Here is a 17,997-nt window from a genome sequence, read left to right on the forward strand (position 1 = left end):
AAACCTTGAGACTGGGGCTCAGGAAACATCTGTTTATTCCAAAAAATACCAAGTTACCACTCCACCGCTGTCCTCACCAAGGAACTGGGGGGGAGGGGGGGTCTGGTGTAGAGCCCGGGAGGGGCAGGGATAAAAAGGTGTCCAGCACTGTCTGGTCCAGAATTGTCTTCTCTCTGCACCCCTCCCCTTGCCCCCTCCACCAGAAGTGGGGGGTGGGGGAAATGTGTGAGTGTGCGCGCATGCGCATTTATCAGGGGCGGAAGACTCAGATGGCAAGGTCCCTGCTCCGGAAGCATTGAGGGTGACCGGGCAGGACAGGGCTGCTTCCTCACCCCCTTGAGACCTCTCCCCACTATGGCTTATTTGAGATAAGAGGTCAAGGCCCCGAGGTCAGGCGGCCTGTGGCAGAGTGAGTGCGGGGAAGGGGGAATGAGATTCCTGGAATCCAGGCCAGGAGAGAGCAAGTTGAGGTGTGTGGGGGCGTGTACAAAAGCTGAAAGATCCCAAACCCCCAAATTCTGGGGGCTGGAGAAAGCTGGGTGCTCAGTGGGGAAGGTGAGCAGAGGGTCTGCAAGGGGGGCAGGTGCCCAAGCTGGCTCCTTTCTTGGGAAGTCACAGTCTGCCTGAGGGGCACTGGGCGCGGTGAGGCCCTAGGAGGGATTGGAGGAACCCAGAGGAGCAGCCATAAGCATGGAGTCAAAAAACTGGCACTGGGGCCCAGGTAGATGGGGTTGGCTCCCCAGTTCCCCCGGTGTGGTGGGAGCTGAGGGCCAGTTCTCTGCCCCAGGCTCCTGACGGGAAGGGATGAGCTGAGGTGCCAGTATTGGGGGGGGGGGGGGAGACAAGAGGGAGAGGGACGGCCCAGAGAAGGGAGAAGAGGCCCCCTCGCCTTGCCTTGGGGGCTGGGGAGGGGGTATGTAGCCCTTTAAAAGTGGGGGAATGGCCGCCCCCCAGCAACATGGCTATATACAAAGGGTATTGGGGCAGATTGTGCATTGGGTGTTGAGGAATCCCCAAAACCCCTGGAGGCTCCCTGGTGTGTGAGGGGGAGGGAGGGGGAGAACACTACCTCTCCGTCGTCTTGAGATGATGCAGATCACCACCCCACCATGGCACTGGCAGTGGCTGTGGCCCTCAGGATGGGCCTGCTCCACGATCAGGCCAGCAGAAGACATGATTGAAGGCCCCAGAGAGGCCACAGCTGCCCACCCAGCCCATGAGGTCAAGTCTGGCCCAAGCCAATGGAGTGCTGTTTTGGATAGGGGTCCAGGTAACAGGGGCAGTGATATCACCTGAGACCTGTAAAGCCCCCCACACATACACACTCCCTGGTGATGATAAAAGGTATCTGTGTTGACCCTGTCACCGATGAGATGGTTGGGTGAAGGGCTGTGAGTTATCAGGAGGGGCCTGGATGCCCTCACCAGGGGGGTGATGGGGTCTGGCCAAGACCAGGTCTGTGGTGGGGTTGATGCAGGCATCAGCTTAAGTCAGGGGAGAGGCAGTGACATCATTAAAAAGGGGCAGACTAAGGATGATGTCATCAGAGGGGTCCTCACCTTATTCCATTTTTGAGGGAATAGGAAAATGGTGTGTTATTGTGCTAGTTCCCCTTACGGGAGCGATTATAGGTGCCATGGGACGCCAGAAAACAACTGAAATGCAGCCATTGTAGTACTTGGCCCTCAAGATGATGGATCCTGGAAGATGATGATACATGGTTGAAGTGGATCCTAGTAAATGATGACATATTTGGGTGTCATGGATCCTAGGAGATGATGATGCTATGGTCATGGTGGGTCCTGGGAGATGATGACACCATGGTTGAAATGGATCCTGGGGGGTCATGACCCCATTAGCTCTCATGGATCCTGGGAGGTGATGACACCATTAGCTCTCATGGATCCTGGGAGATGATGACACCATGGTTGGAGTCGGTCCGGGGAGGTAATGACTCCATTAGCTCTCATGGATCCTAGGAGGTGATAACCCCATGGTTGAAATGGGTCCTGGGAGGTGATGACATCATGGTTGAAGTGGATCCTGGGAGGCGATGATAGCATTGGCTTTCATGGGTCCTAGGAAGTGATGACACCACAGTTATCAGGGACTATGGGAAATGGTGGCATCATCAGTGCTAGTGGATCCTGGTAGAGGATGCTACCATCAGCCATTGAGGATTCTGGAAGGTAATGACATAATGTGTCATGATGGGTCCTAGGAGATGATACAATGGTTGTGGTAGATCCTGGGAGATGGACACCGTAGGTCATAGGGAATCCTGGGAAATGATGTCATCATCAGACATGGTTAGCATTTGACCCCAGGCACAATGCCATCATGAGTGGTGGAAGTCTTATGGCACCGATGATATCATCAGCCAAATCAATAGTGGGCACACCCCAACCAACCCCATCCCACCTCACCCCCAACAGAAATCCAGGAGTTTGTTGACAGAGGCAATGATGTCTCTCGTTATGGCAGAAAGAAGCGAGGCCAGCTTTTGGGCCGCTGTGAGTCCCACGACTCTGGGAGGCTGGTGGGCCAGAGTGGCCTCCTTGGGAGTCCTGTCCTTGAGGAGTCACACAGGAGGTGACATCACTGCACAGGGATGGGGTCTGAGGCCCAGCCACCCTTTAGAGGGAGAGTCTGGTGGAAGTCCTGCAGGGCATGTCCTTGCTGTCAGGGACAGGAGTGACCAAGTGAAGTCATGGCAGGACAAGGCAGAAACTCCGGTGACACCATCACAAATGATGGCCCTCCAGAGCAGGCAGTGTCTGTGGTGATGTCATCACAATCCCGGGACAGAACCTCAGCGGGGGCCTGCTGCCAACAACCTACAGTCAGACCATTCTCTCCGGGTGGGGTTGCCTCCGCAGCAACAACATCCCTCAGATGTCTCAGCTCAGGGCACTTTCTCTGGTGACCCTGGGGGGTTGTCATGGATTCTGGGCGTGCCCTGCCTTCTCATGATAGGACAGGAGCAGTGCAGGTGTCTTACAGCATCATCTCCGAGCAGGCAGAGTCCAGTGGTGATACCACAGAAGGGGCCTCATCCTGGAGTGCCCCAGGGGCAGGTTTTCACCTCTGGTGATGACATCACGGGAAGAGGCACGGTCCCTCTGCTAATGTCATAGGGCAAGGCACCTTCTCTGGAGATGGCATCACAGGAAGGAGGCAGAGTCCCTGTGACAATGTCGTGGACAGTCCTATGGATAGCGAGGACACAGTTGGCAAGGCATTTTGCTTGCGATGTGCCCCAGGAAGATGGCTTTGTCTGTAGCGACAACATCATAGACAGAGGCATCTTCTCCGGAAGAAAATATTTTCCTGGCGATGATGTCAGAAGAGGCCTTTTGGTGCCGGAGATGACATCATAAGGGTGAGACTTGTCTCTGCAATGACATTCACAGGAAGGAATCTTTGTCTCTAGGGATGATGTCATAGGGTAAGGCATTGCCTCTGCTGTGACCTCCCAGGAAGAAAGTCTGTGATGACTTCATGGAACATAGACATGGCCGCTAGTGTTGACTTCAGGAGCGGGCCTATTCTTCTGTGGCGAATTAATGGGGAGGAGGTTTTGTCCCTGTGATGACATCACAGAACACAGACATTTTCACTAGTGATGAGCTCACAGGCAGGGCTCTTCCTCTGTGATAACGTCATGGGAAAGAGGCCTTGCCTCAAACGGTGACATAGGAGGAGGGATCTTATCTACCGTGACATCCCAGAAGGAGGTTTTGTCTCCGGTGACGATTTCATCCAAAGCAGTGTCCTCGGAGGCAGTCCCCTGGCCACAGGCTGATCCTGGGTCCCAGGCCCCTGGAGTGTGTTGAGGGATCCGGGCTGGGATGGGGGCCCCCGCGAGGCCGCAGCCCCAAGCCCCCGGGCCTGGCCTCAGACGGTCACCTCGTTCTTGCTGGCGGTGCGCAGGTGCTGCGGCAGGTGGTGGCCGGGGATGAACTGCAACTGCTCCAGCGTGCCCTGGCGCTGGAAGGGCGGCCTGCGCGCCAGCGTGCCCCCTCCCCCGCCGGCGTCCGACAGCCAGGCGGGCTGCGGCGAGCCGTGCAGACCGTGGTGGTGGTGCGGGTGCAGGCCGGGCGGCGGGGGCAGCCCGTGCAGCGGCGTGGGGGGCCCCCCGGGTCCCAGCAGCAAGTTGGAATGGGACGCGGCCAGACCCGCGCGGGCGGCGGGCTCGGGGGGCAGCGCGGGGCTGCGCGGGGGCGACAGCAGGTGCTCCCGGCTCTGGCGCAGGGCCTCGGGCGACGAGAGGAGCAGGTGCTCCTGCGACACCAGGCGCGCGCGCGGCAGGGTGAATTCGTAGCGCGCGCGGCCCGCGTCGCCCAGCAGGTGCTCCTGGGACATGACGCGCCGCGGGTTGGGGGCGGGCGCCAGGCCCAGCTCCTCGGGGCCGCCCCAGGCATCCATGCGGTAGCCGCCCCCCGTGCCAGGTCGCCGAAGAGTGTGCAGGGGCAGCGTCCCGCGGGGCATCTCCCCCAGGTGCCGGCGCTTCAGGTAGGCCTCATCCAGATCCTTCTCGGCTGGGGGAAGAGGGGGAAAGGCCATACAGGTAAGTCCCCAACCAGTCCAGAACGTGCCCCCGCCCCCCTGGCTTCCGTACATCCCACACCCATGAGGACCCCAGGGATCACCAGAATGCCCTGGTCATCATTAGCCTGGGCACAGGTAGGTGACATAGGTGGAGGGATCTTATTTAAATAAAAAATAAATTTTTTTTAATAAAAAAAAATTTTTTTTTAACATTTATTCGTTTCTGAAAGAGAGAGACAGAGTGCAAGCTGGAGAGGGGCAGAAAGGGAGACACAGAATCTGAAGCAGGCTCCAGGCTCTGAGCTGTCAGCACAGAGCCTCAGGCGGGGCTCGAACTCACAGACCGTGAGATGATGACCTGAGTCGAAGTCGGCGCGCAACCGACTAAGCCACCCAGGCGCCCAAGTGAGTCTCAAATTTTAGTCGGCCAAAACCATCAGGCTAGCTGTGTGACCAAACGCACATTCCTAGGCCTCACACAGATGGTGGGCCAGTAGATGTGGGGGGGAATTTCCTTCGCCCCGCCCCCCGCCCCAAATTTGGAGATGTGACCTATTTGTGGGTTATGAAGTCAGTTTTGTAGAGGGTGAATGGCATTTTAAAATTAACTAGAATAGAAAATTTTCAGAAAGCATCCACCCAGGGACGCCTGGCTGGCTCAGTCAGTGAAACATCCGACTCTTGGTCTCAGGGTTGTGCGTTGGAGCCCCACACTGGGTGTAGAGATTACCTTAAAAAAATAAATAAACATTTAAAAAAGTTATTTAAAAAGAGGCATCGGTATACTAGGGGAATAAGGGTAAGCAACCAGTTCCTAAAATTTTTATTTCAGTTACGTTTGTGTTATTGAAATATTGATGGATGCAGTGACAGTACCTGGGGTTTGTTTTAAAATAATCCGCTAAAAGTGGGCTGAAGGGAGTCTAGATTGACAAAATGTTGCTCATTGTTGAGTTGAGCGATGGGAACATGGGGATTCGTTTTACAATCTCTTCTAATGCTGGGCATGTTTGAAAATGTCCATAACAAGTTTCAAAGTTTTGCTGTAACTAAAAATTATACATATTATATGTGTCTCAGGGGTCATGATATAAAAAGCATTTCTTAATGTGGCTCTCAGTTTAAATCTTTTTTTTTTTTAATGTCTATTTTTGAGGGGGTGGTGGAGGGCCAGAGAAAGAGGGAGACAGAGGATCCAAAAGCCAGACTCAGGGCTTGAACTCAGGAACCGTGAGATCATGACCTGAGCTGAAGTCAGATGCTTAACCAAGTGAGGCACTCGGGCGCCCCTGGCTCTCAGTTTAAAATGTTTGAAGGCTTAGGGTGCTTGAGTGACTCAGTCAATTAAGTGTCTGACTCTTAATCCCGGCTGGCATCATGATCTCGTGGTTTGTGGGTTTGAGCCCCACATTGGGCTCCGCACTAACAGTGCAGAGCCTGCTTGGAATTCTGTTTCTCCCTCTCTGCCCCTCCCCCACTCTCTTTCTCAAAAATAAATAAATAAACTTAAAAAATAATAAAATGTGGGGCGCTTGGGTGACTCAGTCAGTTGAACGTCTGACTTTGGCTCAGGTCATGATCTCATGGGTCATGGGTTCAGGCCCCGTGTCAGGCTCTGTGTTGATAGCTCGGAGCCTGGAGCCCGCTTTGGAGTCTGTGCCTCTGCCTCTCTCTGCCCCTCCCCTGCTGTGCTCTGTCTCTCAAAAATGAATAAACGTTAAAAAATGTTTTTTTAAAAATAATGAAATGTTTGAAGGCTCTTGCCACTGACCCAGAAATGTCCAGAATCACAGTGATTGGTCCAGGGATGAGCGTGTGACCCAATTTGGACCAGTGGGATCTAGACCTGGGAATGCTGGGATCATTGGGAAAGACCCTTTTCTGCTGGCAGAATAGCATCTTGAAATGTCTCAGGTCAGTCTTTGCTACCACTAAAGAAGAATCTGTCTGAAAATAAAGAAGAGATGTAGAATCCTGGAGATAGCTTTTGAACCCCTGGATCCAGCCGTACCTGAAGCTCATGATTCATAGACTTTCCCGTATCAAGCCAATGTAGTTGCCTTTTGTTTTTGGCTTAAGTTGTATTTCTGTTAATTGTAAATACAAGTCCTAATGAATACAATAGATCTTAGGGGGGGCACGGATATGCATTTTTAAAAAGCACTTTCAGAGGCCTATTGGGCCACTGTCCGCACTCCTAAACCCAGGCCCTGGCCCCACCCCATCACCTTCCCCTCCCCTTCCTGGGACTCACCCAGTCTCTTGAGAGAGGAGTAGCGGTTGAGTTCAGATTTCACAGCGGCCTCGTAGGACGGGGGCAGATGTGAGAGGTTGTGGAAGGACCGAGAGCAGGACAGCGTGGAGTAGTGCAAGGAGGGGCTGGGTGGCGGAGCGGCATGCCAGTCTGGGGCAGAGGGGCATGGCAGGGGTCAGTCCAGCCCCCCCTCCCTCAGAGCCAGGAGTCCAGGCTCCCAGCCCCTTCTCCCTTTGACCCAGCAGTTCCCGCCCCCAGCCCCTTAGGGAGTGGAGACCAGGGATTCTGGCCCCTCAGGGATACTTGCTCCCCCGACCTCAGGAGACAGGCTCAATGCTGGGGAAGCAGGTCACGTCACAGGAAGAGAGGTAACTGGCACGTGCTCAGCACCTGCTGTGTGCCTGGCCGGAGGGGCCGTCCACTCCGCACATTTCCCCATAGACCCAGGCAGGAGAGAGATGAGACTGGGAAACTGAGGCTAGCTTGGTCACCTGGCTGGACTGGGCGGTCAGGGCTCACAGGATCTCACACCTGCTCTATCCTGGGCACCCAGCTCAGGCTTAATACAGGCTGTCCTCCCCCCAGCCCAGCCCCAGTCCCTACCCATCGTGGCGGCATGGTGCTTGGGGCTGTTGACGTTGAGGTGCAGGTAGTTGTGGTGCAGATTATCTGTGGGGACCAAGAAGGGAAGTGGTGTCACTGCCATCACCCACTCCCAGCTGGCACTGCTGTCCCGGTCTCATGGGAGGATTTCCACTCACGTCCACTGGGTTCCCAGCTCTGATCCCTCCTATCTCCTGAATCTCTGCTCTGACCTTCCTCACCCTTCTGGATCATCAAATCGGCTTCCTGGCCATTTGGCCAGCCCATCTTCCAGATCAGCACACACACACCCCCCCCCCCCCCCAAGCCGGGAATGGTGTTTGAGGCTTACTCGGCCCTAGCTGATGCCTTGCCTGAATGAGCCTAGCTCAGTCCTGCCACGGGACCTTTGCAGATGCTATTATGCTGTTCTCTCTGACTTGAATTCCTTCCTCCCCTTCTTTGCCTGAAGAACTACTCATCCCTCAAGATCCACCTCAAATGTCTCTTCCTTATATTACGATTCAAACCCATCTCTTCCCCTACACTTCTCACCCCCAGCTCAGGCCTTGTCCTGTGTAGCCTGCATTACTACCCAGCCTCCTCCTGCACTTTCTTCCTCTCGTCTCTCCCCCTTCACATGAGTTCCGGAGAAATTCTTCCACTCACTTCTGACTTTGTTGCTCCCCTGTTCTAAAGTCCTCCATGGCTCTCCCATTGCCATCAGGACAAAGAGCTCCTCAGCTCAGCCCGGTGCTCAGGTCCTCCCTGAGGTGTCTGCCCACCCTCTCCCTGGCCTCACAGACTATGCTTCAGAGGCTCAGACCTTGCCCTGCCCAGGTAGGCCCCTCACCCTCCAGGCCACTGCTCAAACGGTATCCTGGGGGAAGTCTTCCTTCTCCTCCTCCTCCTCCTCAGACCAGACGAGACTCTTTTTAACCTGTTACAGCTCCCTGGACTTCTCCCCGGTGAACTCATCATAAAGTACGAGAACAGCTCACATTTATACAGACCTTTTTTCTGTGCGAGGCACTGCTCTAAGCCTTCCATCGTTAGTTCATTTGAGCTTTGCAGTAACCCTATGCGGTGAGCGCCGCGACGCTGCTTGTTTTATGGCCGGGGGAAGTGAGGCCCAGAAAGGTGAAATCGTGTGTCCTAGGTAGCCAGCGGCAGAGCCAGGGTTCAAACCCAGGCAGTGTTCAGGACATTCTAATTCAATAGTTAGGTGCTTTCTTGTGTGTGTGGCTGTTAGGAGCTCTGACACTGGTTTTCTCAAGTGCAGGGGCCGAGAATGTCTACATTGAAATCACCGTGGCGTCCGTGGCACCCACCCAGGGGGTTCACGGGAGGGCAAGGAGGGGTCCCTGGTTCACAGCAGGGTCCCTCCAGCCTTGCCGGGAACTGGTCGGGTTCAGAGCAGGAAGAGGCTGGAGGGTGGGCTGGGGCGCGGGCGGGGCCTGGGCACCGGGGGTGGGGCTACCCGGGGAGGGCGGGGCCACAGGGCAGATGGGCGTGGTCAGAGGCCGCAGCGGCATTCCCGGCTCCCAGGTCCCACTCACCGAGATTGGAGGGCTTCACGGTGTTGTAGAGGGTCTTGGGCGTCCTCGGGGGCATGCTGTCGGGGCCCCCGACCCCCGGGGTCAAGGAGCTGCTTCGTGCCCGGTCCGGGCGGGTCCCAGGCCCAGCCTGATGCCTCAGAATGTCCACCAGAGCCCTAAAGGTGGCAGAGAGCCGGTCAGCGGCCTGGGGACGGGGGTGGGGGCAGGGAGAGGGAGGCCCCAGCCTTCTTTTCCCTCCCTGCTCTCCCCTTTGGGGGAGTCGGTCAGCTCGGCGGAGCTCCTCGTCTTTGGCCACGCCCATCGCTAATGTCCATCTGAGCACCGCCCGCCCCAAGGTTCCTCCGACCGCATTTCTTGCTTGAAGCGCCCCTTCCCCGATTCGTTGGGACCCAGCCCCTTCTGTGGTCCTTCCCACACCGTCCTCCCTGGGCCCCCACCCCACCCTGAACCTGGGGCCTCCCTCCTGTTCCTTTAACAGCCTTCCCTTGGCGGTAAAGTGTGCCTCTTCCGTCCAGTTGTGCGGACCGAAACCCTGAGACTCGCCCCTGGCTCCTGCTTCTCTTTCTTTTCATGCCCCTCAGCCATCTTGGACTTCCAAAATAAATCCCTAGCGGACCACTTGCCACCTGTGCTGCCCCCAGTGCCTCCTCTCATTGCTGGCTCATTGCTAGTGTCCTAAGGGGCCTCCCGCTTCCACCCTGGTCCCCTGCTGTCCCCAAAGACTCCTCTGGAACCATCAGATGGCTTCGTGCCTGAGCTCCGCGCCCTCCAGACGCCGCCCCCCCCCCCCCCCCCATCACTCGTAGAATAAACCTGCTTCCGCCCACTGCTCCGCAGGCTCAGAGGCTCCGTCGCTGTCCCGCAAGTTCTATCAGGACGTTTATACGTGCTGTTCCCTCAGCCTGGAATACCCTTCGCACAAATACCCGTTTGACTTGCTTACTCTCCCCACCACTCACATTTAATGATAACGGCAGCCAGCGTTTATGGAGGGCTTACTATGTGCCCAGACTTGACATGAATCAGCTCAGTTAATCCTCATTACAGTCTGACCTGGGATTGAAAGCCAGTTCGCCCAGCAGGGCAGGGACCTGGTTTGGTCCACAGCTGCATGCCCAGCTTCTGACCCACACACAGACGGTGCCCAGCAAATAGTTTGTTGGATGGATAAAGAAAAAGGCCTGAGCCTCTCCCGTCACTCAGCAGCCGGGCCGGTTCTGTCGCCCCTATTCTTGGGACCCCTTCGGTCTCCCTGGGTATCTGCTCCCGCGCTCGCTGTGGCTGCCTCCCGCCATCTCTGAGCAAGCCTGGTTCCCTGTAGCCCTGCCCTCTCCAGATGGCTCCACCCCTGATAGCCCAGGCCCCGCCCCCAGGCGCCCTACCCTAGGGTTCCCAGCGCTCACACACCTGGGCACGTTGATCTCCCGGTGCGCCCTGGGCGCACGGGACGCCTTGCTGAAGGCCACTTTGGCGCCGACGCCCACGGCCAGGGCGAAGCTGATGACCCCGCACACCACGTAGGCCGTGCTGCCCCCGGGGCCCTCGCCCCCGCGCCCCCCTGCGCCCCCCGCCCGGCCCCCTTCCAGCCACCCGGCCTGGCCGGGCCCGGGCCCCCCGCCCGCACCCCCGGCACCCCCGACGCCCCCGGCCAGCGGCGGCGGCGTGGTGGCCCAGCGCGGCGTGTCGTAGTTGGAGCAGGACGCCTGTGCCAGGCGCATGTGGCGGTGCTCGCAGCAGAAGCGGTAATGGCAGGTGCCGCAGCAGAAGCGGTAGGAGCCGGTGCTGCAGTTGAAGGTGGCGTCGTACTGTCCCATGACATCGTAGTAGCCGTGGCAGAGCTCGGCCGGAGGGGGCGCCCGCGCCGCCGCGCCGGTCCCGCTCGCCGTGCTGGTCCTGGTGCCGTTGGCGCCCGGGCCCGCAGCGCCCCCGCCGCCCGTCAGCGCCCCGGTCAGGCGCCGCAGGTGCGCCAGCAGGGCGGGCAGCGGGCCCGGGGGCTCGGCGCTTGTGGTGTTGGACGGGCGCGCCCCGGCCTGGCGGGCGGTCGAGGCCAGGAGCAGGAGGGTCCCGAGCAGCAGGAGGGACGGCATGGGGCGCGCAGGAGGTCGGACCGGGCTGCCAGGCCGTGGGGAGAACCGAGGCTGCAGCGGGGGGCGAGAGAGAGATGGCCGGAGGTGCAGACATGTGGGGGCGGGTGGCCGGACGCGAGGAGGAAGGCAGAAGAATGGCGAGAATCATGCCGCAGGGGACACAGAAAGGATGCGTGGAGAGGGAGATGCCCGCGCGCCGAGTTAGCAGCCCCCCAGGGCAGTGGACGCGGGGGTGTTTGGGGAGGGGGCGGAACGGAAATACGCCCCGGACGCGCCGCAGGAGAATGGCCGTGATAATGGGCAGACGCCGGTAGGGTCAAAGCGAGCGATGGGGGGGTGGGGGGTGGGGGGTGGGGATTGGGAAGGTCCGCGGAGATGTCAGACGGGCGCACAGAAGTAAAGGATGGGCAAAAACCAGAGGAAAGATGTGATGTGCGGAGAAGAAACCGGGGAGAGGAGCGAGCGAGCGACGGCAGGGGGAGCGTAAGAGGGCGGGGGGTGGGGTGGGGTGATACGGGGGCGTGGAGAGCGGGGGAGGAGGTTGTGGTGGGTCAGTGCGGATGGGGGAGGCAACGGACACAGATGTGGGGTGGGCGGGATGGGAGGAGTGGGGGGGAGATGGGGAAGGTGAGAGGAAGAGGTGTGGGTGGGGAGAGAGAGAGAGAGAGAGAGAGATTGGAATTGAGAACTTGAGTTTACAGAGCAGGCAGGTGGACCCAGGTGGTCAGGACTTCTCAGCCTGACACCGCTCACGTTGGGCCCGACCTGTGTGCCACTGGGTGCCAGGAGAGTTCGCATTGTCCGCGTGGTGAGGACATAAGATGCCTCCGGGCAGTGCCGAGCGGTCCCCTGGGGTCACAGCTGCCCCTGTTGAGGAGTGCTGGCTCAGACCCGGCTGGTCCTCGGTCGCCCCCAAAGGCCCCTCTCTCTCCTTTATTTAGGTCTGGTAATTCAGGGGCCTCAAGCTTCTCTCTCGCTCCCTCCCTCCTCCACCCTCTCCCTCTGCCTCTCCAGCACACACACAGTTGTAGGTCTGAAGTGTCTCAGGACAGCAGGCGACGCAGGGTGGCAGAGCTGACCATGTGCCTCAGTCTCCCCATGCGTGAAATCGGGGTAAGGATGGTTATCAGGGGGTGGTTAGAAGGATGAGCCGGGTTGATCTTTGTAAGGAGCTCAGAACGCCCTGGTCTGTTGCAGTGCCGCGCACTGTGCACACTGCAGCCGCTAGTTCAGGGGGTGGCCAGGAACAGGGCCAGGGAGGAGACGGCAGAGTGAGGGGCCAGATGGGGCCGTTTCTAGGCAGCAGGACGGCAGGACGGATGCTTCCACAGTGTGTCCTGAGTCCTGAGGGTGCAGCGGTGACAGCCACAGCGTTCCCACCTTCACGGGGCTTATATTCCAGGGGCGGGAGAGGGCTGGGCGCACAGACATACACCAGGGTGACACTTGTTGAAAACTGTTAAGGACAAATATGAAGAAATTTTGCAGGAAGTCATGACCAAATGAAAGCAGCATGAGAGAATGGGAGGGTAGGAGCACCTGGGTGGCTCAGTCGGTTGAGCGGCTGACTTTGGCTCAGGTCATGATCTCACGGTTTGTGAATTTGAGCCCTGTGTTGGGCTGTGTGCTGACGGCTCAGAGCCTGGAGCCTGCTTCACATTCTGTGTCTCCCTCTCTCTCTGCCCCTCCCCTGTTCGTGCTCTGTCTCTCTTCGCTCTCAAAAATAAATAACCATTAAAAAAATAAATTAAAAAAAAAAGAGGATGGGAGGGTGGATAGGACCAGTTGAATGAGCTCCTTTCCACTGGGGGGGGGGGGGTTTTGGGGACCACACCATTATCATGAAAAGTAGTAGGGGCTGGGCTGGGGAGAGGGTCATGGGAGCCGAGGCTCCCCACGCCTCAGTCAGCTTGCCCTGCTCCTGCAAGGGGCCTCAACTTCCCTTTTAGCTCCAGCCCTGGCCCCTCCCTCGAATCTGGGCTAGAATATCCCACTCCCTGCTTAATAGGCATCTTAGAAGTGGCTTAGCTCACACCGTGCAAAGCTGTTTGGTGGCTCCTCGAAAGTTAAAGCAGTTATCACATGACCTGGCAATTCCACGCCTATGCATCTGCCCAAAGAACCGAAAACGTACGCTCACACGAAAACTTAACGCGCGAGTGTTCACAGCAGCGCTATTCATAACACCCCCAAAGCGGAGACCACCCGGACGTTCACCAACAGAGGAACAGATCTCCGCGGTCTATGCGTACAATGAAATATTATTCCGCCTTAGCGAGGAACGGGGCACTGATATGTTACATCGCGGGTGAACCCGAAAAACAGCACATGAAAGAAGCCAGAAAATCTGGTTAGCGGTTGCCTGGGGCTGGGGGAGAGTGGAAGAATGCGGAGTGGCTGCTTTGGGGTGATAGAAATGTTCTGAATTGGTGGCAATGGTGGCACATTACCGGTGTCCTAAGTATCATTGAACGGTACACTTAAAAATAGTTTAAAGACTATCGGGCGCCTGGGTGGCTCAGTCCGACTCTTGATTTCGGCTCAGGTCATGATCTTGTGGTTCATGAGATTGAGCCCCGAGTGGGGCTCTGCACTGACAGCTCGGAGCCTGCTTGGGATTCTGTCTCTCTCTGCCCCTCCCTTGCTCATGCACGGTCTCTCTCTCTCTCTCTCAAAATAAACACATAAGCATTTTTTGTAATGGTTAAAACAGTAAACTTTACGTTATGTGTATATTGCCACAATTTTAAGAAACGAAAAACCCACCAGCATAGGTCAGATGACATCAAGCGTTGCCCTGTCGAAACTGCCCAATGGCTTCCTGTCACATCCAAAATAAAATGCAAACCCTTCTCCCTGTCCCTGTCCCTTCATGCTTTTCCAGGTCCCGTGTCCAAGAGGGTCCCTTCTTCCTGCCTGTGCATTTGTTTTTCCTCTGGCCTGGGACCCTCCCCCCCCCCCCCCCCCCCCGCCTTGTTGCAGATATCGGTCTGACCCACCCCCTTCCTTCCTTCAGGCGCCCTTCACATGTCTTCTCAGTGTCCCTCCCTGCCCTGTCTAAACTAGCACCTCCAGCCATTCTGGTCCCTGCACCTGCTTTCTGTCTAGTTATGGGTGCCATCTCTACCTGCCGCATTATACGTGCAGTGGCAGTGCTGAGCTCCACTAGACTACGCACTGCATGAAGGCAGACTTTTTTTGGGGTCTTTCTTGTTCATGGTTGTGTCCACAGCACTATGGCATGGATGAATGTTGAAAGATGTATGAGAGGTGGGTCTTCTCTCTCTCTCTCCCCCTCCCCCACTTCAGACAAAAACACTGAGGTTCCAAGAGGTACTATCATTTGCCTAAGCCTTACAGTGCCCAAGCATCGGAGCTAGGCTTTGAACTCAGGGCTCAGGGCACTGCCACCTGTAGGGCATGGGTCCCTTTATTCCATGCAGTCAAACGTGGGTTGACATGCATCCAGACACACCTCTTTCATCAGTGAATCCACATGCATGCAGCGATGTGGATTTCTTCATTCATTGAGGGCTGCCACATACGGTTGGGCAGGTTGTGCACTGCACAAGGAGCTCTGGTCGCGAGGCTGGAATCCAGCCAGGCTCTCCTCCTTAAGGCGTGCTGATGGGGCTGCATCCATCTGGGGGAAGGTGCACCCTTTAGAACTCACACGAGGGTGCCATCTGCCTGCCAAACCATAGCCGCAGGGGAGCTGCATTGGACCAGGGGGTACCTTTGTCTCATTTGCATAAAGGCACCAAATGGGCTAGCGGTTTGCTCACTCAGTCCCCATTCTGTGCCAAGCTTCCGGCTGAGCTCCACGGACACAATTCTTCCCTCTGCTAACAGAGTCCCATTATGTCCTCCAACTGCTTACACATGCACATACCCAGGGAGACACAACTCCAGGCCATTGACAACTCTGGGGAGTGGGGGAGGGGGGCCACAGCATACATCCCTCAAACCCAGCAATGCACCCAGACACACACACACACACACACACACACACACACACACACAACATGATATGCACGCAATGACGGAGAACACAGGACACCCACGCCATGTGCCAGACACAACGCACAAGGACACCCAATGTCATCCTGGCGGCACACCTGTAGGCCTCCTCCCGACACACAGATACACAGCTCCATGAGGACACACAACCGTTCCACCCACAGGACACAATCTCAGACGTTGTGACACCCTGGGACCACACATAGCTCCCAATACAGCCAGAGACCTGCCCAAACCAGCTCTACATGGACACACGACCATACACATCACAGCCCACAGTCATGCCACCTCATGGGCGCACACACACACACACACACACACACACACACACACATGTGCAAACACACCCTCACCCAGCGGTGGAGTCTGGAAGCAGGCACGTGACAACTCCCCCCCCACCCGCCCCCCACAGCCCTTCTCGCACCCCTTACACACACAGGCACTTTCCTCCCCCCACAGCTGAAGAGAAAAGGGGCCCTCACCCCAATCTCTTCCCTCCCTGCACCCCAGTCTCCTCCCTCTCTGCCCCATGCATGCTCAGCGGCTCAGGGCCAGAGGTCTGGCTGTGTCCCTTCCCCAGCCCCCCCCGCCTAGGACCCGAGAGACATACAGACAGAGATCTGGGGAGGCAACTTGAGGGTTTCCAGAGGAGGCTCCTGGGACCCTCACAGCACTGTGCCCCACACTCCACACCCTGCTCCTGTGCCCTCTCCAGATTCTGCCAGCTGGGGTGGGGGCCAGGTGAGTCGCCTTCTGAGATGTGTGGCAGCGGAGAGAGATGGAGCAGGACAAGGAGAGAGACTTGGGGGTTTGGGGGGAGACTCAGAGAGAGGAGGAGAAAGACCCAGGGAGAGGGACACAGAGATGTGAGAGCAGGGGGAGACCCCGGGAGGACAGAGACCCAGAGTGGGGGGGGCAGTGAGGGGGAAGACAGATACTCACAGGAGGGGCAAAGAGTCAGAGAAGTGGGGTTCTGAGATCAACAAACCGAGAGAGAGAGAGAGAGAGAGAGAGAGAGAGAGAGAGAGAATAGAAGCCCACAGAAGGGTGAGACCCAGGAAGTCAGAAGCCCTGAGCTGGTGAACTGGGGGCCGGAGAGGGGTTTGGAGGTGGTGGTGGAGGGGGGCTGAGGGTGCACGGCGGGTATGGAGAGAGAGAGAGAGAGAGAGAGAGAGAGAGAGAGAGAGAGAGAGACGCTGGGGGCACGCAGGGTCCGGGGGGCATGATATTCCCCTAGGAATATCTGGGATTGAGGTGAGGGGTCCATCTGGGGTAGGGATGTGGAAAGCAGGCGAGGGGAGAGGGTGTGGGTTCAAGTCCAGGTGCTCGGGCTGGGGGAGCAGAGCGGAGGGGGAAGGGGAGGGGTCCGGATGGGGGGCGGGGATCGCAGTCCTAGGCGCCCAGGCGGAGAGGACTCAGAGACAAGGACCCTCCCTGGGCACGCTCCCGGCGGCCGGCCTGTCCCCACACCTTTCTGTCTCTGGCACCTCTCTGACTCCGGGTATCTCCGCTGTCCACCCTTCTCCCGGACCCCGCCTCCCACCGGCCCGCCGGCGGCCTCTCCTCTCCAGCCGGATCTGCCCTGGGCCATGGTCCTCTTAGCCTGTGTCTCTCTCTGCAGGTCTCTTCGCTTCTCTGTGTCCCGAGTCTCTGTCACACGTTCGTTTCCCGCCCCCCCCCCTCCCCTCCCGGCGGTGTCCCGTTCTCGGAGTCTGTTTTCTGTGTGCCAACACTTCCCTTCTTCCCCTTGTCCCATCGTCTCTGTCTCTCTCCGGCCTGTCTCTGTGTCCCCCCCCCCCCAATCCCCATGTCTCTCTGCCTCTCTGACTCTGTCTCTGTCTCTATGTCTCTTTCCCAGGTTTGCTTTCTACAGATCTCTGTCCCTCTGGGTGTCTCTGTGTCCCCTACCCTCACCCCACCCCGGTCCCCGGTCTCTCTCGCCGGTCCCCCTACTCTCACTCAGGCCCAGGTTGGAGGGGCGGGGTGGGGGGGCGCTGCAGCGGGAGCTGTGTGTTCCCAGCGCAAAATAGACTCCTGTTGCCATGGCGACGCGAGCGCGGCCTCCGAGACGCGAGGCATCAGGCTGGGGGGTGAGGAGGGGGGACACCTGGATCCGGAAGGCGGGGGCCGGGGGCGCCTGGAGGAGCGGGGAGGAGGGGACTCCTCGGTCCCCGGGGAGAGGGGGTGCTGGGCGCTCTGACGCCGGGTTCCGCGGACGGGGCCTTCTGGGAGGGGTCTGGGATTCCAGGATTGGCGGGGGTGGGGGTGGGGGCGGACTCTGACTCCCCGGTGGGGGCGGGCTGGTGAGGGCTCCGACTCCTGGGTCTCCGGGGGATTCAGAGGTTGCCTTCTTAGGTCCCCGAGGATGGAGGTGGGGGCTGGGGGCCAAGGGCTGAGAATCTCAAGGGGTTGGGGAGCCTTGACAAGGGGGCCTTGACTGGGGGCTCCGCGGAGTCCCGACTCCCAGATCTCCACGGGGGCTGCAGAATTCTGGGAGCCCCCATGTGGATCCCCAGACTCCTGCGTCTTAGGGGAGCAGGAAGCACTCAGAGGAAGCGGTCTGTCCTTCCCAGCCATTCATCCACTCACCCGCATACCTGCCTCTTCCTTCCTCCCCGTCCCCGTGTCCCCGTGCCTCAGTTTCCCCCTCCGCACCGGGGTGCGGTCGCGCTCACCTCACTTTCCGGAGTCGGGACCCTTGGGGAGTCGGGGGCGGCGGCGGGCGGCGGCGTGGGGGGCCGGCCGGGGAGGCAGAGCGAGCGCGTGTCTGCGAGCCAACCGGCTGGGCGTGTGCGCGCCGGTGGGGGGCGGCCGGCAGCGTGCGGGGCGGGCGACCCGGCCGGCAGCTCCTGTCCGCGCAGATGTGGCTGGGCCAGCCTCGCCTTTGCCTCGCGCCGGCTGGGAGCAGGGGAGAGGCACCTCCCCCTCCCCACCTGCTGGGACC

General features: G+C 58.4%; 1 protein-coding gene across 1 annotated transcript; it reads right to left on the reverse strand.

The window, feature by feature from the left end:
- Window positions 1-18: 18 nt before the first annotated feature.
- On the reverse strand, window positions 19-17,981 carry SHISA7 (shisa family member 7). The gene is made up of 6 exons (XM_086690730.1): window positions 17,729-17,981; window positions 10,354-11,084; window positions 8,947-9,101; window positions 7,409-7,474; window positions 6,806-6,955; window positions 19-4,541 (listed from the first exon to the last, which is right to left on the reverse strand). Exons 2-6 carry the CDS (start codon window positions 11,031-11,033, stop codon window positions 3,898-3,900), a joined length of 1,695 nt encoding a protein of 564 aa, XP_086546856.1. The 5' UTR covers window positions 11,034-11,084; window positions 17,729-17,981; the 3' UTR covers window positions 19-3,897.
- Between the last annotated feature and the right edge of the window lie 16 nt (window positions 17,982-17,997).

The sequence above is a fragment of the Puma concolor genome, chromosome E2 (assembly GCF_028749965.1).
Source record: "Puma concolor isolate L17-30 chromosome E2, mPumCon1.1.hap2, whole genome shotgun sequence".
Lineage (NCBI taxonomy): Eukaryota > Metazoa > Chordata > Mammalia > Carnivora > Felidae > Puma > Puma concolor.